The sequence below is a fragment of the Sinocyclocheilus anshuiensis genome, unplaced genomic scaffold (genome assembly GCF_001515605.1).
Source record: "Sinocyclocheilus anshuiensis isolate Anshui unplaced genomic scaffold, SAMN03320099.WGS_v1.1 scaffold529, whole genome shotgun sequence".
Classification (NCBI taxonomy): Eukaryota; Metazoa; Chordata; class Actinopteri; order Cypriniformes; family Cyprinidae; genus Sinocyclocheilus; species Sinocyclocheilus anshuiensis.
Window position 1 is genome coordinate 359974 of NW_015540872.1, and position 23984 is coordinate 383957.

The window sequence follows — 23984 nt, forward strand, 5'->3', positions numbered from 1 at the left end:
TATTAATCAAAAAGCCTGTCTAATTAATTGAGTTTTACAGTTTTATCTTTACCAAATTCTGTTTTCCATTATTCTCTGGATTCCATTTTAATGGTTCCATAAAATTTTAATAATCAAAAGCGTCTCCAATTAATTGATTTTATTTATTACAAAAAAAAAGTATTTTTATTTTCAGAAATACTGCACATTTACATTTTTCTCCTAAATAAATTCTGGTAAATAATATTTCTGGTAAATACTCCTTTAAAAAGTGTTTTTTGATTATAATTTTATTAGTAGTAGACTAGAACACATGTTGTCATTCTTATACTATAATACTGAACTTTGATTTCAGTGATTTGGACTATGAGATGGACGCTTGCTTCTTGCACTCTATGTTACACTTTACTTTTTTACTTTTGGATTTCATTTGGTTTAATGAAATATAGTTTAATAAAATATTCTTAAGTAAAATTGTTGATTTTTTGTGTGGGAAATTAATCGATAGATTAATCGAAATAAAAATAGTCATTAGTGGCAGCCCTAAAAATTTCTTATTTTGTTGTATTTATTTTTAAATAATTTGAATGAATAGTTTGATGCAGATCATGCCGCAGTGGAGCAAGTCCTCTGGGAGAACGACCGAAAAGCAAATACTGGAAAGAGTTGCTGAAACGGTTCCTCTCCTCGTAATTAGTGTAAAGCAGAAACCTATACAATCAAATATTACACACACACACACACACACACACACGCGCGCACACACACACACTTAGACAGTATTGCTCCTTGGGGAGATACTAGTCTCATTTAAGCATCTGGGGAGCTCTTAGCCCGAACACTTAATCAGAAGAATAAATTAGGCCATAATTCAGTTAAAAGTATTTTTTCTTCACAGTTTTTTTCCCTCTCCCGTTCTGTGAAGGTCTTCATATTAATTTAATCGTATTTGTCTATGGTCGGTTTCATTATCGCCAGGGGTTAGAGAAATATTTTGAATAAGAAAATAGGACAAATTAAATAAATCTGAGTGAGAGGCTGTCAGTCATGAATATTTTCATATTCATAATTGATATAGAAAATCATGACAGGCCATCCATTATCATAAAGGAGCTTCATTTTGTTGGGCGGTGTGATGAAATAATTTAACAGCAATCTACATTTCTGTGAACTGATTTAAGATTTTTTTCTCTAAAAATATTTCCACCTATAATTTGCCTGTCTGTCAATTAAGGTACCGTATTAAACAAAATGCAATTTTGGAAATACCACTTAAAGTGACTTGCTGTATAACATTTAACTGAAAAAAAAAAATCATCTTTTGATGTGATTTTTTCCTCCTTTTTTCTCACCTCTCCAGCTTAATGGTGACCAGAGATAGTGTGAAGGGCTTGTGCCCTCATAGGTTCCTCCTGTTGTTTCTAGTAAGGTATTTTTTGAGACGTGCTCTCAGACCTCTGTGTACTAGGGTGCTATACTAATGAGCCCCAGCTGGTATGGCCGGTTGCTGCAGTAATTTAAATGGTCAAGTGCAGCTCGTAATCCTGAAGGCCCGTATGTTTAGTGCAGGCAGGAGAGGGTGCTTCACTTCTAGTGTACAGCTGTGTTAATCTGCCCTTAATAATGGAGACAGAGCCGACCTCATGCTTCCACGCCTCACGCCACAATCTCCCCCGTTGCACAGAAATTAGTTAATTGAGCTCGAGAGAGACGAGAGGCATGCAGAGTTCAATACGTTAGTGCCGAGATGCTGGAATGGAGCGGTTCTGCGTCCTTGAGGACGTCTCAGTTTGGTGCAGCTGTAAGGGGAATCTTCAAGCCCGCAGTACCTCAAATGGCAGGATTAACCCCTTGCGTGATTTCGAAAGCAATTGCGAGAGCCATGTGTTGTCTTAACGACAAAGCATGTTGTTATGTTATGAGAAGCAAAGAATGGATGAGCTATAAATATCACTCATCTTAGTCTCTTATTAAGGGAACAACTGTAACCTTTCATTAGCTTGCTTGGCTAACTGGCTTAAGGTCAAATTAGAAGTGCATCTGACATCGTGTACTGCATTTGATGGATAGTAGCAGGTCATTCAAATGTTGTTCACGTACTGTTTTAAAATATTGCGCATTTGTACATATTGCTCATCTGTTATAATGACGTTTTTATACTACATAGTAGGAAAGTGTGGTAGGTTTTAACCCCACAACGAAACAGCAAGAAATGATGAAATATACAGTATATCAATAACTAGTAATAATAATCTCCTCAAATTTGCTGTAACACTAACAATCTCAAATCTGCAGGTCGTAATTTACAAACTTGCAGTAGCAGAAGATGAATCTATTGCTGCTTCTGTTCTTTGTTTGAACATACTTTTAAATCACTGCCATTGCCAAGCATAAATGTAACCATCTCCTTCCATCCTTTCAACAAACCTTGGCTCTCGTGATCTCTTTGGATCATAAGCTTTGAAAATGTTATTGTGTAGGCAGCACGTACTGCAGTGAAGCATAATGCTTTGTTCGTAAAACAGTGTCTTTTGATTTCAGTCAAGTAGCCATATATTGGGACATACTTGGAAAGGATGCATTCATATAGGAGCACACTGTATTTCATACCCGTCTTTACATGCGCTTAATTGAATGTGCACCGGGGCCTTAAGAGTCAACCGCTCTCAAATTCAATCAGACCTATTAGAACTGTACCGCAAGTCAGTGAAACTGGACTGCCATCTCCATCTCTTCTCTCACTAACAATCCTTAAAGTGCCTTAAGTGCTTGTGACCACACTAATGAATGAAAATATCCTGCCTAGAGGACTGCATTAAGCTGAATAGTCACCTTCGCTGTAAAAGCGCTACACAAACCACCTCATCCACCGAGGATTTTTCTGTAACTGGTATTGTAAAACATTATTTATAGAGAGCTCTCTGGTGCTTGTTGATAGTTTAATTATAGAGGAAAAATCTAAATAAAAAGAAAGTAAAATAAACAGGACAAGAGGAAAAATTTGTGTCCATTATAATGATTCAAGGTGACCTTGTCTGGGATTCACAAGTAATTAAGGTCCTTTTTATGAAATGTACTTAAGTAATGAAATTTGATGTATGCATCCTTACTTGTTGCAGTTATGTGGTAACCTTCCGGCACTTTTAGGAACACTCCTTTTTTTTAGTGCGGTGGTTCTTTGACCTCTATTTGGATGAACCGCACACACTCTTATTCAACCTAGAATTGATTTGTTTGCAGTTTAACGCTCCAAATATCTGATTTGTACATTGAGCAGCATGCTTAGACACGGCCCATTCTCTCTCACCGACTTACTCAAGAGTTATTTGGGGTTGATGAAGCATGATTTTATTTTATTTTATTTTATTTTATTTTATTTTTTCAATCAGCAATAACAGAAAAATAATTATTGGCCTATCTTTAGTGAACAGAATTTTAATATTGGTGCATCCCAAATTTTCTTTGTACTTCAACATTCCCACATCACTTTGCAGCAGATGGAAAGATCTATAAAGAAGCATCCGCACCTAGTCAAGAAGGCACGCTGCCTACTGCTCTAGTTTGAGCACCAGTGAGCCAATGGCTCTGCCAACTTAGTCAGCAGTCTTGTATTGGCAGGATTGGCCATGGTTGCTGGTAATAGCTTGTTAGCTGCTAATCCACGCTTAGAGCCCTGTTCGTCTGAATGCCAGCATTACATTTTTCAGGCAGTTTGGTGGCAGGGGTTCATTTTGATGGCTGAAAAATAGACCATCCATGCAGCATGCCATTCGTGATGTCTAGTCAGTGTGCACTGCTGCAGACCACACACGGAAACTATCAGTTTTAAATTATGCATTTTACTTTGTTTATAAAATACCAGCTTTTTTGCCAGGATAATTTGCTATATAATGTTTCCATAGTCCTCATAGAATAGTTAAAATACAAATTCCCTTATAAAAGCATTGAAACTTGCCCTTTCTGAGTGTCAGCGTCGCTGCACAGTTGTTCAACCCCATGCACCCTTGCACCTATTTTTCCATGTAAAAGTGAAAGGGCAAAGTTGTTAGACACGTTTAGAAATATGTCAGAGCCAACAGGTGTAGAAAAGGCACTTTCTGAGAACGAGTGAATTACACCGGCAGGAGTGACCCGGGTGACAACAGGAACAGTTGCTAATTTGGTGTGGATGAGGGCTTTCTCTGGGGTGGTAACCCTGAGACCTCTGAGGGGGCAGAGGAGAGGCGAGGTTAGCGAACAACTCTATACACCTGGAGCTTTGTGTATTGAGTCAGAGTTAATGAGTTTAGCAGGGGGGGCAGATTCTTCATTGCCTCCATCCCACGTAAAGCCTGATCTCTGGGGCAGGGGGATATTTCCAGAGCCCTCCTGCCCTGCGGACCTTAGCCATTTCAGCAGCAGGTGAGCACCGGTGTGCGTTTGAATAACAGCTGTGTGTGTGTGTGTGTTACCTTCCTGATCTGCTCTATGGTGGCTATCTGTCCTCAAAATCTCTTTTGAGGCACTCATTCTTCTGTTGAAGTATGTTAGCGAAGGCATTTTTTAGGAACCCACCTCCGTCCCCTATATTTATACATTTCTAACTGAAATATGTCCTTTTTCTCTTTTCTTTAACATCCAGCCCAATATCTCCAGGCTACATGTGTCTTTTCCCCATCGAGATCAGGAGATTGATGGGTTTGGGCAGCGGGAGAATTGAGTGCAGAAAGCTGTTTTACCGCATGCCATTTTGGTTGCATTTTTATGACCCTCTTGAAAGTGTTCTTGTTGAAATAGCAGAGGGGCTAACTTTGCTCTCTGGCTGCCCTGTCATCTACTTTTGATTTCTTTTCCATCTAATTAATAACCATCTTTGTTGTAATGATATGTGGCACTGGACCTAAGCTTGGTGCAAACTCAATGAGGTCGACCTTTTTAATTTATTGGCTAGTGTTCTGACCAAACCTGAGATCTGGAAGCGTGCTTCAAACACAACGTTCCATCGCTCTGTTATGTCAGTCCACCAGTCCCTCGGGCAGAGTACACTGGGCCAAACATCAATCGTTGGAAGTTTTCTCACCTCTTGCATGCTTCTGTCTACCTTCAACTGAGCCGCTTGGCTGAATGAAAGTGTATGGGTTTGATTAATCCAAGTATTCTCGTACACATGTCAAAATATGTTAGTTACTCTTCAGAGTGATGTGGATCTCAAGAGATGGCAGGTAAGCTAGTGTGCGGGTGAGTTGGTAGCTCAGTAAAGAGCAAGATCTGGCCCATCACTTTTGTTTGAATAGGTAATGTAAATCCGCTGGGGTTGAGCAGACATGAGCTGGAATGGCTTGTTAGGACACATGATTAAAAGCTCGTCTCCCTGCTCTCCGTTCCTTGCCAGTCAAATCTCTTGTCACCCTGCGAGGCAGACGTTAAATAGATTTTTTTTTATGTTGCAGGCATTCTGCCACTCTCTGGACTTTGACAAAAATGATAGCTCCGACTCCTCCTGTCTTTCCCCTCAGAGAGAAAGCTGTGCTACTGACAAGCCTTCAGCACCAACAAAAAAAAAAGAAGATAGACTGATAGAAACAAACTCTGGCAGCTCTGTTCAGTCCCTATCAAAACCCTCCGCAGCCTGTAGGCTTCATATCAAACATCCATAACACAAACACGCTTCCCAGAGGAGCGTGTGACAGGAGGGACAAATCGTTCCCCTCCTGACTGCCTAGTGTGGACCTCCAAAACTCTGTCCATGCTCCAAATAGAGTGCTCCTCTTTCAGATGACAAAACAAGCAGCTGCTTCTGCCTCACTGTGCCATTCTCTGTGTCCGTATCACCTTCCCTCTTCTCAGATTCCCATTAGTCAACAGTAGCAACTGCTGCGGAGCATTCCAGGAGCCATCTTCTCTCTCGAGCTCAGCTGTTGACTCTGTCCCTCTTGTGTGGGACCAAGCACAATGCTTCCATTGTGCCGGTCTCTGTCATTGAGCTGGGTCTCTCCTGATAGGAGGAAACGGGTGTTTCAGGGAGACAAATCACAGCCGGGCCTCCTGAACAGAGCTCCATTTGTCCCCCCTCTCACACCATAGGTACGTCTCCTCAGCCGTGAATGAGACTTTCTTACACTGCACTTCATATAATGTTGCTACAAGTTTTATTGCAACATATAATCATTGCTGTTAATAGTGTTCATCGTCTGTTTGATTACGTCATTAACTGAATTCTACCATACATTTCTGCCATATGTACATCAATTTGACATAGTCACCACTGACAAGCTACTACTAAATATATTGTAGAAACTTAATTTCCTGTAAAGCTGCTTTGCAACGATTTTTGTATCATGAAAAGCGCTATACAAATAAACTTGAATTTAATTGAATTGAATATAGCTTATACTTCATAAAAAAAATTTTTTTAAAGAAATATTATATTATTGTAAATACAACACATTATAAAATTTTAAGTTATTGTGTGTGTTGTCACAATTAAAATTTAAATTTAAAATGGACAAAGAATATTCAAAATTATTTTTTAATTTGCATATTGTTTGTATATATAATAACACAGCATTGATGTTAGGGATTATAGTAAATAATATATAATCCCGAAGTAAATATATTACAATATGTAAAGGGATTAAAGGGATTATTTTGTATTTTGTTTATTTTTTAAAGATTTATTTCAGATTTAGACAACATTCAAAATACTCATTCTTTGCATATTGTGATATATTTATATAAGGATTATTTTTTATTTATTATAATCCCTAAATATGCCATGGTCTGAAAGAATATCTAGACACTTTTGCACATGCACACTTAAATAAATATATATCCAAATGGCATCTGCAAACAAATGTTATATCTCAGTTTTGAACACAATATTTATGGTGTTGTATTACTTTTATTTACTATAACAATTTTCTAAGAATATAAATAAATAAATAAATAAATCTTGCTATTTACCTTTATTTTCTTTTTTAATGAAGTGACATTCATACATGTTTGGATGTGGCTAAAATGTACAAAATACATTTTGGGGCCACTGTAATAGGGTAGGATGAAAGCTCTGGAGTGTTGTCCCAAGCAGCAGTGTTGACAAGGACAGCGTTGAGTCCTGCTCTTGTTTAACAGCGGTGTTGGAATAGTGGTATATGTGTAAAGCAGTACTGGAATGGAGTGGTTTTAATGAGCAAGCATCTTTATGTTCCCCTCTTGGTATTTGGATTAGCACAGTGAGAAAAACAAAATGCTGATGCCTGAGAAAAGAGGACCACCCCATTAATTAGCCTTAAATCTGTCACTGCACAGCTGAATGCTGCTGGTGGAAAGCGCAGGGCCCTTTATGTAGATTAAAAGCGGTCAGAACGAGATGAGCTGGACTTAACCTGTAAAGCGTGTGTGCATTTGCGCTATATGAGTGTGAGATCACCACCACCCGCCTCGTGCTCAGTTCCCAGGCATTGACTGCACATAACTTAACAAAAGAGCCGGTGTCATCTGACTAGGATCAAAATAGTGTCAATGTAACTCACACCGTAGCCACAGACGGGCCGGTGTGCCCAGCTAATGATTTCAGGCCACATAGCAAGACTTGTTTTATAAGACCCAGCTACGTCAGCTCCATCTGGTTGCTAATACCACCACCCTTCCTGAAATTCACAGACACAACAGCTAACACAAGCCCTCCTGTACACACAGATTAAAGAGATAGTTCACCCAAAAAAATTCTAATTCTATCATTTATTCACCCGTATGACTTCATTTTATCTGCTTTTCCTGTCCACATCATAAGCATTAGTGCGGTCCAGTTAGGGCTGCACAATTAATCGAATTTCTAATCGCAGTTACAATTATGGATGCCACAATTACATAATCGTTCAAAGCGGCAATTAATCGTTCAAAGTCCACTTATGTTATTCTGCACGCTTGAGATATGTGTTTTTCTTTCTACATGTTATCTTAAGGGGTTTTCCATTGTTTTAGTTTTAGTATAACATTATAATACCATTCATATTTTAACTTTTTTTATAATTTAAAGAAGAAACCAATCCGATGTATATTTGACATTTGAAGGCTTAATACTATAGAAAAGCACTAAAGGTTTTTCAGTTAGAGTGTTTTCAGCTTGTTTATTTTCATATAAAAATACGGCATGCAGTTGCATCAAACAATGGTATAAACATCATTCAATGTAAATTGTGATAATCGTAATGAATAATTGCAATTACAATTTCAAGGGAATAATCGACAATTATGATTTTTGCCATAATCGTGCAGCCCTAGGTCCAGTGTTGTTTTGGACATTTGACATTCATTTTATGAACAAAAAATATCATCTTCTGTGTTCAGTAGAAGTAGAAATTCATACAGAGTTGGAACAACATTTGATATATTAATTTTTTTAATTTAAATGAATTTAAAGATGAACAGTACACATCCACCCGATATGTTGGACACGACAAAACGTTTACGACTCATCTGTCTCCTTGTGTCTTTCTCTCTCTTGCTCTCTCTTTGTTCAGTAAGGTGCCATGGGATGAGATGGGATGTCAGAAAAAACAGATAGAAACATGTTTTATTGCTTGGCGAACGCTGCGGCTCAGATCATTGTAATTATTCGCTGAACGCCATCTCTCATTGGGAGTGGCCCCCATATAATTTTAAGTCTGTGTAGGTCGAGTGGTTAATACGTTTTAGGACCCTGTCATCCATTACATGTCATGAAGTTCCAATGATAGCTTGAAGTTATGAGTTTTAATTCTAATTAATGGTTTTAGCGGGGTGGGAAAAAGCTTTTTTTTTTTGTTTTTTTTTAATTCCATCTACTGCAATTTGTGATTTGGGTAGCGAGGCACACTTTTCTCACTCCTTTAATTTCCCAGAGTGCCCTGCCTAAGGATGGCTTCTCCTCAGTGGTCTGGGTCTGGCGTTGCATGGCATATATTTACCCCCATATATATTTTTTGTCTCTCTGTCTCTCATACACTTTATTTTTCCCATTCTTGAGAGGTGATGAAGAAATGAGCTTAGCTCCATGTGAAACGGCAGTGTTTTCCATGCTCTCACAGCATGTTGCGGTGGATATGACCCCACAGCAGAGAGAAAAAGAAACGGGTCGATTTGAAAGAAAATACGGTGGCCATTGTTGCAGAACCATGCAGGAAACAATGGTACATTGAGTGTGTTAGTTGTAGAAGGCTTTAAATTCTTAACCTTTTGAAGTGTGGTTACTTTTAACTGCTCCGTGTTGTATATTTGCTCTGATGTCAACAGACAAAGAAACTACATTTCATCCACTTAAAAATTTACTCACAAGCCCTGAAGTAGATAGATCGTGTCTGTATTGTTCAATGGTACTCCACAGGCAGATTGTATTGCCGTGTGCAGCTGTGTGGTCTGAACCCGCCAGTCACTGGTGATCTGTGAAGTAGTGAGAGTGTGCAGTTACACGATAGCGTGTGTGCGAGAGAATGGAGGTCGGCGGCTAAAAATAGTGACCTTTTGGGCCCGTGTGCGCGAGCGCTGAACTCTGACATGCTGGTAAACAGAGTGCGGTGCACGGGACCATAAACATTTTTAATTGTTGCCTCATAAAAGCGGAGAATGTCAGTGGCAGCGGCAGAAAATATGCTTCCTTAATTAGTCAAGTGAGTTTTACAAAGAACGAAGAAGCCTCCTTTTAACTTGCACTTTTTAATGCCCTCATGCACTCATGCAGCACTGTTTATTACTGTAAAACAGTTCGCTCGTGGCTGTAAAACACTAGTTCGTTTTAGCACATACCTAGTAAGATCATCAATTTGAAAGCTATTTTAATATTTTTCTTAAACATTAAGACTTCAAGAAATGAAACACTCTGTCAATTACTTTACCCAAAGCGTGCATATAAAACGAGCCGTAATGTTTTTATGCCTTCTATTTGAATTTTACCAGCACATCATCTTTTTGATGCCACGTTTTAACTCGCCGTATATTGTGGGGAGAACCCCTCAAGCACGTCCAAGTTGCTCCGGCATTTAAGTTGAAATAAAGTTTCAGTGACGACTCAAGACAGTTGGCTTTGCAGCAAATTTTTATCTATTCATGTGGATCCTATCAGTTTCTTTTTGTCCCTAGCACCCATTAATTTACTAAATCACTCTGAGCTGAAATGATCACAGTAAGCGACATTATTCACACGTTTTTATTAATTCAACGTAGACGAATAAAAGTGAATGTTTTGAAGCATTGATTAGCAGAAGGGTTTATATCTGACAGTTAGATTGCAGGGTAGCCAGCATAAAAATGGCTCCTCTGCAAGGTACCCGGTAATTTAATTCTTGTGTGAAATTATTATAATTTATTACAGTGTGTGGGCTCTAATGATTACCGACATGAAATGGAATTTATAAATTAAGATTAAATCTGCATATCTGTTCTTATTTTGTACCTCAAGCCTGTCAGCAGTATTTCAAGATGATTTCATAAGATGCAGCCTTTGTGTATTTTTATTTTTAATTTATTTATTTTTTCTAAAAAAGAAAAGAAAAGAAAGAAACATTAATTATAGTTTGGTGCACAAAATCCCAACACTTGAGAAGCATCATAATGTTGTAGAAATGGATGAGGAATTTATTTTGGTATACAAATATTAATAAAATAAACATAAAACAAAGATTTACACGATAGACAAGGGACAAGATGGGACACAAAAAGGCGACATACTACGTTATTAAATATGAGAGTTTATATTTTGTCTAAAGGGTATGTCCTAAATGAGAGACAGTCCTGAGAAATTTTTTTTCATTTTTCAGGCCATAAAAAATAGCAGTAGTTACCAACAGTTATTATTATTATTTTTTAGTAGACCCTCTCAAATTAATAAAGAGAATTTTTTATCTACATTTGTGTGGGTTGTTTTTCATAAGGAGGATAATCTTTGTTTTTGGAGGGATGGGTTTTGATTCAAAAAGGACATTTGTGAAGTTCTTTGACTGAATTAAGTTTTTCCCATCTGTGTTTTCTGAAGATGTTTCTTGTTGTGAGTAAGCCGTAATGAGCAGCAACAGCAGGCAGAAGCGGAGCAGTCGGGGTGGGCCGCCTCTGAGGGCTCGCTCAGCCTGAGAGGAGGCTAAAGAGGACAGGGGAGAGAAAGTTCATTTTGCTATCCAAGCATTAAATGGTCCTAGTTTTCTTAAAAGTGACCTTGTGGGAAAGGCAGTGCAGCCGAGCTCCGCCGCAGCTCCTTCCAGCTGCACACATGGCATCCATCGGGGCACAATCACGCACAGTCCCAACACCTCAGGCTCGGACATATGTTGAGTTTTATTTCATTCTTCTGACATTAATCCTATTCACCAGCTGTTCTGCCAGCTGCCACTCTCCAGTTTAAGAGGAGATTGCAGTTTTGGGGGCTCGGAGTATGGGCTTATCTTGGCTCCTGATCTCTCCACACTAAGTTCTGATTGGATCCCCCGCCCCCCCCCAAACGCATCTTGGCTTTAATTTTGTCTCGTTCTCCTCCTCGTGTTGGGGAAGGGAGGCTCCAGGGGTGTGTTTTAATCGCCTGCCCAAGTCTTCATTTGGACGGCTTGCCTTCAGAAGATGCTGACCCTCTGCTAGTGTCTTGCTGTCTTCACCGACATTTATTATTCAGTTTTCTTCTTGTATTTGGTGCCCAGAATCCCTCTCCTTCTGAGGGCAGAGTGTCTTCCCAGCGCAAACATGCCACGAAAATACTTTTCTATCCACAGCTTTGATTGAACTTGAACCCTTTATTTCTTCTATTTCACATATTTCAACTTTATCTCTCCCATTCACGTTACTAATCAGCATGATTTATTTCCCTGTATGTCTTTCATTGTCCGATGGAATTTCTCTTGTGTCATTAGTGCTGAAGTAGTACCCTGTCGTGGAAGGCCTGGCCAGCGTGAATTGATCATCGGTGGCTGCTCACTTTAATAATTCAACCCTGATTAGTGCCGAGTCCTGCAGTAAAATGGATTGAAGAAGAGGTCGTGTGCTGCCCTGCTCAAGAGGTGAAGCCTCTTGGGAGTGGTTAATTCATATGTGCTTGATAGACACGTGTCCTGTTTAGATAGGTCAGGAATCGTGCGATTGCCGGGACGATGGGGTCAGCGCTGAGATTAGCACCTCAGGTCTGCCAAATAAAGACAATGACACTACAGCCATGTGCTATTTCTAACATATGTCTTTTTATAGCACAGTCAGTTTCTTCGTAATTGCAATCCAGCCTCCAAAACACCAAAAATGTTTTTGAAGAATAGTGGAGTAAAATATGATGTAATATTATGCAATTATATCATTTTAAAATTGCAATATTTATCATAAATATTATCAGTATTAGTAGTGTTGGTATTATTGCTGTTGTTGTTTTTAATGTTATTATTAGTAGTAGAAGCAATAAATAACTAATAATACTAAAAGGAAATAAAAGACTTTCTAAGATTAGTCAGTCTATTTACAGCAGCTGTCGACAGGAGGAAATGGCAGCGCGGTGTTCGAGCAGCCTACAGGTGACTAGCAGAGATGCTCACTAAGTGGAATAATGAATAGTATTAGGTGTCAATTAAATCAAGCCTTCCCCGAGGTGCAGGTGCTCGACAATATACTGACACATCTCAAGGAGCTGAAGCCTCTTCACCCATGCATGCCAATGGGTGCATTTGCATATTAAAGAACCGAAATTATTTAACCGAAGCAAAAAAACATGCAAAAAAGAAAAAAGGGGCTTGTGGAAATGATCGAGGTTATTAAAACTGTTGACAGGGAAAGAAGGTAATTGGCAGAAAATGAGGGAAACGCTACTGTTATACAGTGTTGTACACGTGTGCGTGCGTGTTTTCTCTCTGTCGTGAATTTTATGTGTTTTTTCAACCCGACTCTTCTTTTTAGCTGTTAGCATTGTGCGCCGTCGCCTGGGTGTGTAACCTATTACGTTTAGATTGCTCCCTTGCAATTAGTGCCCTTTTTGTCCTCACTTCAATAACGCCGTGATTATGGAGACTTCAGGAGCATTCGCTGCCGCCGCCCCAGCTAACAGCTGTTGTCTCTGGAACTAACGACAAAACATGTTTTCTTATGCCGTTTCACTTTCCTGTCTGCCTCTTGTAATTATTATACTCTTATTTTGTGTGATGATGGAGTCTTGTTTTAGTGGCTCTGTGATTAAGACATTCAGAAGATTTTCCCTCTGTGTTCTGTGCACGCTTGCGTTCGCGCGCGCGTGTGTGTGTGTGTGTGTGTGCATAGCTTGTGACTCCAGTTTGTTTTTCTAAGGAGATGGAGAGAAATAGGAAGAGAAAGAGAGCGTTTTTGGTTTTCTTTTGACTGCAGCATCTCTATTGTAAGAAACAAATCCAGTGCAAGAGAAGCCTTGAGACGTGATTTTAGAGGGGGGGACAGTGTTTTTACAGCAGCAGCCAAGGAGAATGCTTTGAATAACTTGTTTTCCCCTCTAAATTGCACAAAACTCAATCTTCTCTTGACCTTGACTGCTTGACTACTTCTCTTTTTCGCTCAAGCCTTTTCTCTCATAACATTATTAGAAATGAGAGTGCTTGGAGGATAATTATTAACCTAACTGCGACACTTGCAGTGAGAGCGCCCTTCAACCTGGGTGGCTTCAAGTGGAACCATAATACCTCTTCCTCGCTTGGGCCTTCTTCCTCTTTCCTTCTCTTTCTCTCTTTCCATTCGGACTGGGAGCGGTTCCTCGGCTTTCTCCATCATTAGAGGGTGAGTCCGGAAGAAAGCCTGGGAAATTTATATCGTCATTGTCAGTTGATCATCGATTTGGTAATTGCCAGTTTTCCCTGAGGAGCGGGCCGCTCGTGTGCTTGACCAAAGGGGGAGGTTTACCTCCTTCTTCCTCTGAGAGCATAAGAGTGATGATTTTTGAGGTTTGTTGAGAGGAAGAAGCATAATGTACTGTAGCTACACTTCACTGAAAGTCAGATTAAGGATGCAGTACTTGGTGGACAATTGACAATAGACTGCACAGGGACAATAGGGCAGTTCACTGAGGACAGTTGTAATGATGTGTGTACTGTGATGTGGAGTGTTTCAGGAGAGAGTCTCGCTCTCGCTCTCTCTCTCTCTCGTTTCTCAAGTGTAAGGATTGATTGGGGAAGAGCAGCTTCCTGTGGTGGGGATTACAGTGGCGGTGTGAGACCTGGGGGTGCTGGCAGATGTTCTGGCTGTCTGCCACAGGGCAGGACTTGTCGGGATGGGGGTACACCCTCTCTGCTCAGCACAACTGCAGCTTTAGGGGCATGACACAGCTCCATCCCACATACACAGCTGTGGAGGTCATTAATGACAGTAACTGAAGTAGGTTTCTACATAACTACATTACATTCATTTCGCTTGAATGTTTGAGGGAGTTAGACTAGAACAATTAGTGTGATCTTTAGGCCACTTTTTGTACTCAACATGAAATCTTTTTTTTTTTCATCTGTGTACAGTATTTCAGCATTTATTACTTTATATAATTGTAAAACATTGCAAAGTAAAATGTTGGTGTGAGCAGCATATATTAATGTATTTTATTTTAAAATCATATCATTTAAATAATACAGTATTATATATTATACACTACTATTCAAATGTTTGGGGTTGATTTTTGAAATGTTTTTGAAATAAGTCTGCTCACCAAGGCTGCATTTATTTGATAAAAATTACAGAAAAATTTTAATAATGTGAAATATTATTACAATTTAAAATGGCTGGTTTTTATATATATATTATAATGTAATTCACTGTTGCGATGGCAAAACTGAATTTCAAGTCTTCGATATCACATGATCCTGCAGAAATCATGTTAAGTGACTTGGTGCTGAATACACATTTGTTTAATTTATTATTATTGTTGCAAACAGTTGTGCTGTTTAATATTTTTGTGGAAACCCTAATGCTTTATTTTTTTAAGGGTTATTTGAATAGAATCAAAATAGCAGCATTTATTTAAAAATATTTTTTTCTTTGTTACAATGTAAAGGTCTTTACTGCCACTTTTGATCAATTTTAAGAACCATTGCTGAATATAAATAATTTATTAAATAAAAAAAGTCTTACTGACCCCAAATTTTTTCTAAAGTAACATATTAATGTATTTATTCATTGTATTTATTATTAATGTATTTATTGTGTGCATTTTTTATTAAAAATTATTACATTTAAATGATAAAATATTGTATGTATATATGCCAAATGCTACCTGTGTTTAGTGTTTCACTCTTATGGTTTCTGTTAGACATGCAGTTTTGGCTCTGTGTTCCATCTGGTGATAAAAACTATTTACACTCAACACAATTCCTGAATCTTTCCTCAGATTTATGAGCACTGCTGCTCTTCCTTTTCATCTGTTTAAGACCATCGGCGTAATCTTGTCAGATTTTCAGTAATTGAGCTGCTTTGTGAAGAAGAGTAAGATATCTCTGGCAGCAAACCGAGTTGTCGAGATCAGATTGTAGATGAGTGGTTAAATACACAGGGGCCAGGTGTAGATCGACCATTAGTATGTCAAGGTGGTTACATCACTTCTAATGTCTGAGATCAGTAAGTCTCTCTGACTTTACAACTATAATGCCACTTTCATAGACTAGGGACTTTGGCTTTATCAGGCCAGAAAAGGATTGTGACATGCTATTTTTTCTGCTTCCTTCTAATCCTGGTGTTTTGACAGGGATGGTCTCCCAAGTGTGCGGATGGGTGACGCTAAGTCAACACCCACTCTGAGACACAAGTCTCTCTGTTTCTCTCTCCACATTGTCTTTTATTCTCGTCTCTTAGAATTAGTTCCCAGGAGGTTTTAGATCAGTGGGTTGTCCTCCAAGCCCTCTCCCCAGTGCCAAGGCTATGTCATATCAGTGGGACAGGCAAGGGCTCCAATGTGGCAGGGGCTAAGCCGTCTGTTGAGATGGGGGAACCTTGGGAAAATGCAAAAAGGATACAGATAAGAGCTATTGTTTTCATTCCAATCTCATCTGGGCTGAATTGGTTTCCCTCGAGCCACGCCACGCTTTATCCGAGCGGAGGAGAAGAGGGCATGAGGAGATTTTTGGGGCCCTCGTGGGATAACGACAATAAAGTCAGTGCTTGCTTTATTTATCTGCTCGTTCTAGGCCTCTGACAGGCCTTTCCAGACAAGTACAAGTCTTTTCTACACTTCCTCCTCAGTTTTCAGAGTCTATAAATGTCAGACTGTCTCTGAACTCTTTGTATTTTGAAATCCGAATGCAAATGTGGGAAGGAAATGTACGTTGTTCAATGGGCTGTGCTGCGTTTCTCATTTGAAGTAGCAGCAGCGCTGAGAGATGAATGGATGTGGCTGAGCTTTGTTTGATTTTTCAAAATTAATGGTCCACTTTTGTTTCTTTACATCGGTAATATGTTAGTATGACATTTAAGTATTATCCAGATGTTAAGCAGTGTTTCCATTGGCATTAGTGCTCTCTCCGGAGAAAATGGAATGCAACTTGGGAAACTGTGCAAAAAATATCCTCTTATTATTAATCTAAATTCCTTTCAAATGTTCTAGCTTTATAAGGGTACTTTGAAAAAAGCCAGACGTCTGTCTCATTAACTGCGTGTTTGCCTAAAGTATCCTCGCATGAAAACCCTGGAAGAGCCGTATAGTCTTAAACCGTAGCGGACAGGTAGTTTTCTGTGTCCATCATCCGCAAATGCTGGATATTCTTTACCTCTCTCAGGTAAAAATGTGTGGAGGACAGCTTCGGCACATTCCAACTGTAGTGTGTGTGTGTGTAGGAGTGAGGGAGCGGCCACTCTCAAGGGAGGCAGAGTGGAGCAGAATTGGAGCTGGCACCGCATTATCTCCAACAGTTGGTGCATTCCTTAATGATCAAGTGCTGGAGAAGCATCTGTGCACTGCTCTGTGTGTTGGTGTGTGTGTGTGTGTGTGTGTGTGTGTGTGTGTGTGTGTGTGTGTGTAAGACGCAGAGGAGGTATATGGGAAAAGTCTTCCCTAAAACCTCTTAACCCCCCAGGACAGATCCACCCCGGCCCTGTGCCATAAAAGGAAGTTTCTCCATTTCCAGCTTTTTTCAGCCTGGAGGAAAGAATGTACTGCTATTTGTTATACATATATATATGCTGGTATGTGTGTTGTATGTGGTTATTATCTGAGGGGAGGAGAGTGTCGTGACAGGAAGCGCTTTTATTCAAGAGACCTCAATCACACACACATAAAACACAGGGTCGCAGAATCTCACAAGGTCAAGGAAACAAACTGTGAGTCCTGGATTGGGAAAGTCAGCAAAGTAGAAATAATGTTAGAATGACCCAGACGGAGGTGCCCTGTCGTTCCCTCTGAAATGGAGGAAATGGAGAATCAAAGAAAATTTGATTTCCCCTTGATGTGACCTTGCACTGTATTAAAGCAGTGGCTGTCACCATTCAATTGAATTCAATTCAAGTTTATTTGTATAGCGCTTTTCATGATACAAATCTTTGCAAAGCAACTTTACAGAAAATTAAGTTCATACAATATATTTAGTGGTAGCTTATCAGTGGTGACTGTCAGTTAATGTACATATGGCAGAAATGTACGGAAAAATCAAAGACATAATCAAACAGACGATGAACACTATTAACAGCAATTATTATATGTTGCAATCAAACTTATAGCAAAATGTGGTAGTTCTGTATGTTGTTTGAGGGTTGGCATCATCTGAGGTCCTCTGAGGGGTTGGCATCATCTCTTCTCAGGTGTTCTGGATCCAGACTGAAGCTTGTGTAAATCCAAGTTACATCCCGTGGCAAAAACAGAGAAACAAATAGAGACATAATTAGCATAGCTGCTATTCCAACCAAGCAAAATTGATTTGTTTAACCCAAGCTAAAGAATAATAATGTGCATTTGATCAGATATAAATGCAGTACAAGATTATGAGATGCATTATTTGAATGCTTGGCCATAGACTCTCTCTCTTTGCAAGCTGTCAAACATTTTCATGCCCACAGTGGTCACTTTTTTTTTGTGCATTTACTTTCTCTTCGCCAATGTACACATATTTAGATCAGGTCAGAAGAGCTTTATTGCCAAGTGTGCTTACATACACAAGGAATTTTTCTCAGTAATATAGCTTCAATGTACGCATATAAACTCAACAATAAGGCACACAATAACAAAATGAAAGAATAAAAATATATAAAAGCATGAAGACCAGAATAGAAATATTCAAAAATATATTTAAATATTATGTACATGTTCACAGTGTTAAGGATAATATGAATTTACAGAATATTGCATTAAACAGTGGGAATATTGCACTAAGGGGGGTCTTGGGAGTCAACAGTTCAATAGGGAAATGGCCTGTGGGAAGAAACTGTTTCTGTGCCTAGATGTTTTATTTTTTATTATTTTATTGAAGTTTGTTTATTACTTATTTTTTATTTTTTTTTTGTTATTTACATTTTATTTTTGGTAATGGAAACCTTTTCCTCCAATTACAACTTTATACTGTACACTACCTTTTAAAAGTCTGGGGTTTTTACGATTTTTTTTTTTTTAAAAGAGGTTAAATTTATTCAGCAAGGATGCATCAAATTAATCAAATGGTGATAGTAAATACTTTTTAAAATGGCTACATAAAAGGGCTTCCATACATATGTGAATTAGTTTTTTAGTCAATAAGATAAAGCAGTGCTCGTGATAATAGAGGCATAGCTGCAACATAAATTTTTAAGGCATGAGATGAAGATCTCATCACACCACATTCATGAGTGTGATGATGTCACTCACTGGGAATGTTCTATGGCCTGGAGTACCTCAAGATACTGTATGACTACAATACAAGCAGACACAAAACACGCACAACAGAGTAGCCAAAGTCATTCTCATTCTCATGAATTGTGCCCTTTTGTTTGGCAAAGTGTGTTCACAAATGATCCATTGTGTTCACGAACGGTTTAACTACGGCTTACGGTGCCGGAGGGCTGCCAGCAGCGTGCAAGAATGTCTGCTTTAGCCCCGTGCCCTTTAGCCTTTCACACAGGGAACAAACTCTACCCTTCCTCTCCATGATGTCATCGAATGGCAACATGAGACCCGCAGCCCCTCTGCTCAGAGGTCACGGCCTGGAGAAGGTAGAGATCTGATCTTGATGTATTAAACTGTGCCTTTTGGACACTTCACCCGATTCCTCTTCTTTCTGTCCAGTGCATTTGATTGGGTGTTTCTCTGTCCCATGTGTGTGTATGTGTGTTTGTGTGATGGGAACAGGCTTACCCAGGCTGCGAGCTTCAAGCTCTTGCTGGTGAGCAGTGTGTTCTTTATCAACGACCTCGGGGCCGCGGCTCTGCGGATTCCAGCCATTCCTCCTCCTGATTCATTGTCTGCCAGACAAATGTTAATTGTTTTCATCATTGCCGGCTGCGCGGGGCCAGTCAAATGGGCCCATCTCACCCCGTCTGCCTTCCTCTTTAATGTCTTTCTTTGTGCGGCGCCTCATTCTTATCACTCTTTCAGCCTCTCCAGTTGACCTTCTACAGACCAAGGGTCACGTCTCACATTATCCACATATTATATGTGTGTTCGTCTTTGTGTTTCTGTCTGTATGTGCATGATTGAGAAATTAAGAAACACCATACCTGCCATCCTAAATAAAAAAATAAACAATTAGTACCTTTCATAAAGAAGATCTTTTCCCACTCCTAGGTAGAAACAGATTCACCATGACACTTTCACTGAATGTAGTTGACCTAACTTGAAAATATTGCATTAGAGCGTTTCATTCAGTTACAAACCCCAATGCATTTATTCTTTTAGAAATTAAAACATTTTTTATGACCTTTAGACATCACCCCTAATACGCTTAATGAACTAAGCTGACACGCTTTTCTACTGTAATGCACTCAGCTAGTGATCTCTATAGAATTTCACTTTATTACCACAGTCCAGCCGTTAGAACACGACATTTATTGTGTGCTGTGGCTGTTGAAAGACAAGTGTGTAACATTCACTTTCCTGAGAAGCAGACAGAATTTATTTCTTTCAGTTTGCTCAGCACACCTTTTCAATGGGAAGGTTTTCCCCCTGTTTCTTTCTGTCTTTTTTCTTTGTCTTTGAGGCCTCTTTTCTCTATGAGCACAAATTGTTTTGTTGCTCAAGGTTTGTGGGTCATACTCAAAGCTATGGATTTGAGAGATACAGAGGATTTCAATGCACACTGTCGTATGAATGCCTCTTTACTGCGGTTGTCTGCGTTATGGAGTGATTTCACTCAAACTGTGTCCGTGGTAATTCTCTTTTTATAGCTAATATGCAATTTAGGTTGCTTTTTTAAATAAAGCAGTACTTTATATAGTACTTTATATTTTTTTCTCTTTGTATATACATTCAGTTTCATTCTGAGTTGCTTTTGTTTCAGAATCCTGCATGGAGAAACTCCTTTCTAAAGACTGGAAAGAGAAGATGGAGCGACTCAACACAGGCGAGCTGTTAGGAGAAATTAAAGGTAAGAAGCCTAAAGCCTCTTACAAATATGTTTCAGAAAACAACCTTTTTTTGGTCACTCTTTCTTCTCAGAATGACTGTTATATGAGTGTGATGCACATTATGGCAGCTATATTTTGTTATTTATCTCCTGGAATGGAAATTAGACATAGAATTCAATGGAAAGGTAGGCTTGGTACAAACAGAGAACAGAGGAGAAGAATGCATGTGTCTTTGTATTGGAAGAAGGTACAGCCCATGCACGGTTTATACCCAGTGAAGGTGTTCATGGGATGCGGGGTTTTTATTTATTTTTTTGCACGAGCAGGTCTTAGCACTGGCTGTTACAGAGATGTGTTTATGTAGCAGGAGACAGCACTGCACCGGCTCTCTGATAACGCGCTAGTTCTGCCCGGCTCCAACCACGCACTCCTCCCTCACGATCCCTAACTCTCGTTCTCTTCCCTTTCTCTAGCACGCTGGGTATTGTCGTCCATTCCTGCCGACACACATATCCTCAGAGCTTTACTCTTGTTGCACCGCCACGTGTTTTGATAACAGCCTTTTCAGTAGGATGAGGTACAGGTGTCATAGCAGTCAGAATATCCGATGTTATAGCATCAATATGTCAGGGCGCTTTTAATAGAGAAGACATTTAGGAGGCAGTTAATAGCGGGATTTAGATTGCAAGGGCAATAACATTGGAGAGAAGTGTTATTGTTTTTTGTTCCCTCGCTTAATGGTTTCCTTTTCCTTCCCTGCGCTATTTAGAATTATGAATAACGTTTGTCCTTGGTTTTAATTATTGGATTAGACTTACTCTCTGCGGCGTGTGGGTGGAGGAGGGGTCGAGGTGGGCGGGGGCTGGGGAAGGGGGGAAAAGAAACAGTCGTACATTCTAATAAGTGCATTCATCGGCAATAACCTTAATGAACCCCCAAATGTAAATCACATCATAGTAAACTAGATTCATTGTACCTGCCCCCGTTATGTGGCACCATAGATCAAAGTGCAGCGAAGAAAATGGCGAGGAAAGATTTAGCCTTTTGAAAGGATATCTTTTTAAATTACAGGGTATTTTTCTGTTGGATAAATGGCATTGGGTGAGGTCATATTTAAAAGGTATAAACAGGTAGAAGGCGTTGATAATACCCCACCAGTGGCCTCCGTCGTGATTTCCAGCGAGGCTGCGGGCGACTGTAGAGAAACAGACAGAATTACTTTTCATATCATACCGGCAGCCTAAGGTTTCTAATTAGCCTGCCATTTCATATGACTGTAGACATTTCAAAGGCCTCCTTTGTGCTCCCCCTTACAAAATGTCTCTCTCTGCGTTTGAAGTCGGCCTGATGTAAATACGGGCAATTAAAAAGGAAGCTCAGGGTTGGAGACACACAAGGTCTGCTTAATTAATACACAAACAAAGGCACCAAGCTGGAAAAGAGAAAACACACACAACTTATGATTAAGATCTAAAGTGTTATGATAAATCAGAGAGTGCATTAATAGTCAGGTTAAAAAATCAATACAAAGGCCACACGTTCCTCCGGCTCGAAATTAATGGAAGAGAGCGCAGGATAAAAGATGGCACGAGGATGAAAAGGAAGCTGTTGCCTGTTTGGCCTTGCTGTTTTTGCTCTCATATTTGAACCGATGGCATTGTGCATTCTACCCACAGTTCTTTGTGCCATTGTCGCCGCACTACAAAAACCCGCCTTTGATCTTTGTTCGATAAATAAATCGACTAGGAATCGCTGTCCCTGCTGAACTGTGCGTCTGAATAAAATAAAGTTTCTCGCTGCTTTTGAAATCTCCGCAGCTGTTCTTTAAAGCCTTTTACATATTTTTCACCTTGTGAACCTGTCGAGGCACTACGCTGTGGTAAGGAACAGAGTTTAGGATCTAAAAAACGTCACAGATTGCTTCAGGGAACGAAGAACAATAGTGGAGAGAGAGAGTGGAAAAAAAGCTGAAACTCAGAACACTTAGACCTGTTTTCTGAAACGCCGCAACACGTCCGGACCTGCCCAACTTCGTTGCACAAAACAAGTAAACAAAGTCATCACACCAGATTGGTTTTAAATCGGTTTGCGTCTAACAACTTCAGTTAGTTCAGTTGACGTTTCTCATGTTTCAGATGGTTTTAAAGCCTTGTTTAACTAGTAAAATTAAATTGTATCAGGCCATCAGGCAGGCCAGAAATGTTTTTAAGTGCTCTTAAGTGTTGCAGAATCCTGCGTGTTTTCTTTAAGCCCCATGTTGACACCGGCTCAGGGTTGAGGGGCAGCGGTAGCAGGTACAGGGCATATGGGGGAGTCAGCTACGGACCGCTTTCCACCCGCCGCCACTGGAGCGGTGTGTTTGTTTTCATACCTGAGCACAGCTGTCAATCAGGAGGAACGGTGAAGAGAGAGATGAGATCTGCAAAACAAAACCACAAAGCAGGAGAAGCAGGATGTCTGGAGGACGTCCAAACCACAGCAGTGCCTGCTCGATTGTCAGAGAGAGAGAGGGAGAGATATATGAACAAATACAGAGTAACACATCAGATATATGCCAGAGAGTGTTAATCACCAAATTTAATGCAAAGAGGTGCGGCTGGTGCAATTAAGACGTTCATTTTTTTTATGTGTATTAGAAGCTTTGATTCACTTCAGCTAGATTTAATTTTTCATATAATTAAAGACATCAGCACCCGTGCACCCTTGTTTCATTATTCGATGGAAACTTCCAAAAAATATTTTAAATGAATATTCTGGTGGAATTTTAATTCGGCTTTGTCATTTTAATAGATTTCATTAGTGAATCAGAGGTCTGTGCTTCTGCCGCCGAGACGTTTTGTTTCTTTCGCCTTGAACGTTCAGGTGTCCCTGACTATTTAAAAAAAAAATGTGACAAAATGTCTGGAAATCAAACTGTACTTGCAAAGTATCGGAAACCCAGAAAAGGACAGAAAGTCTGAAATGTCTTAGCATTGTGTGACTGCATGAAAATGGTGACTTGAGCTGCTGTGTGGAAAAAGGGGTCCCTCGCTCTTTGCCTAATCAATTTCTGACTGTCTACATGCTTGTGGAGAGAAAGTCCTGTGGCTCGTAGATAAGTAGAAGCTTTTTAAGAGAGCGGCAGGGCTGAGTGTGATTTCGATGTGACTCGTACCTGGCTTAGGCGCTCTCAGACAGAGAGCGGACTGTGAGGGTACAGAGCGCCGATTGTTCCAGCAGCTGGATTTACTTGAAAACATGATTATTCAATTTAACATCAACTTTATTCTTAATGGCTCCAATAAAGGCAGAGAACCCATGCTAGTGTAGATACAGTATGTGATGTGACACTCAGGGATAAGCATGAACATTTTTTTAATGCATTGCTGTTCCATTTAAAAAAATATGGTATGAAACATGAAGCATTATACATTAAGGCAAAAATAAATCATAAAAAACCCCATTAAAACTAGAGCTGTTAAAGTTAGTGTTAACACATCGTTTTTATGCTGTTTACACATTTATTCAATTTACAGTTATTCAGTTACTTTTACTTTACTTTTACTTTTAGTCATTTAGCAGACGCT

General features: G+C 39.5%; 1 protein-coding gene across 11 annotated transcripts in view; it reads left to right on the plus strand.

Moving 5' to 3' along the window:
* The window catches only part of sox6 (SRY-box transcription factor 6), a 166644-nt gene that overhangs the window by 65784 nt on the left and 76876 nt on the right, over window positions 1–23984 (plus strand). For all 11 annotated transcript variants that reach the window (XM_016485751.1, XM_016485755.1, XM_016485756.1 and 8 more), the window contains one exon: window positions 20352–20438. In XM_016485751.1, the coding sequence (XP_016341237.1) occupies window positions 20352–20438 (87 nt within the window). The remainder of the gene's footprint in view (window positions 1–20351; window positions 20439–23984) is intronic.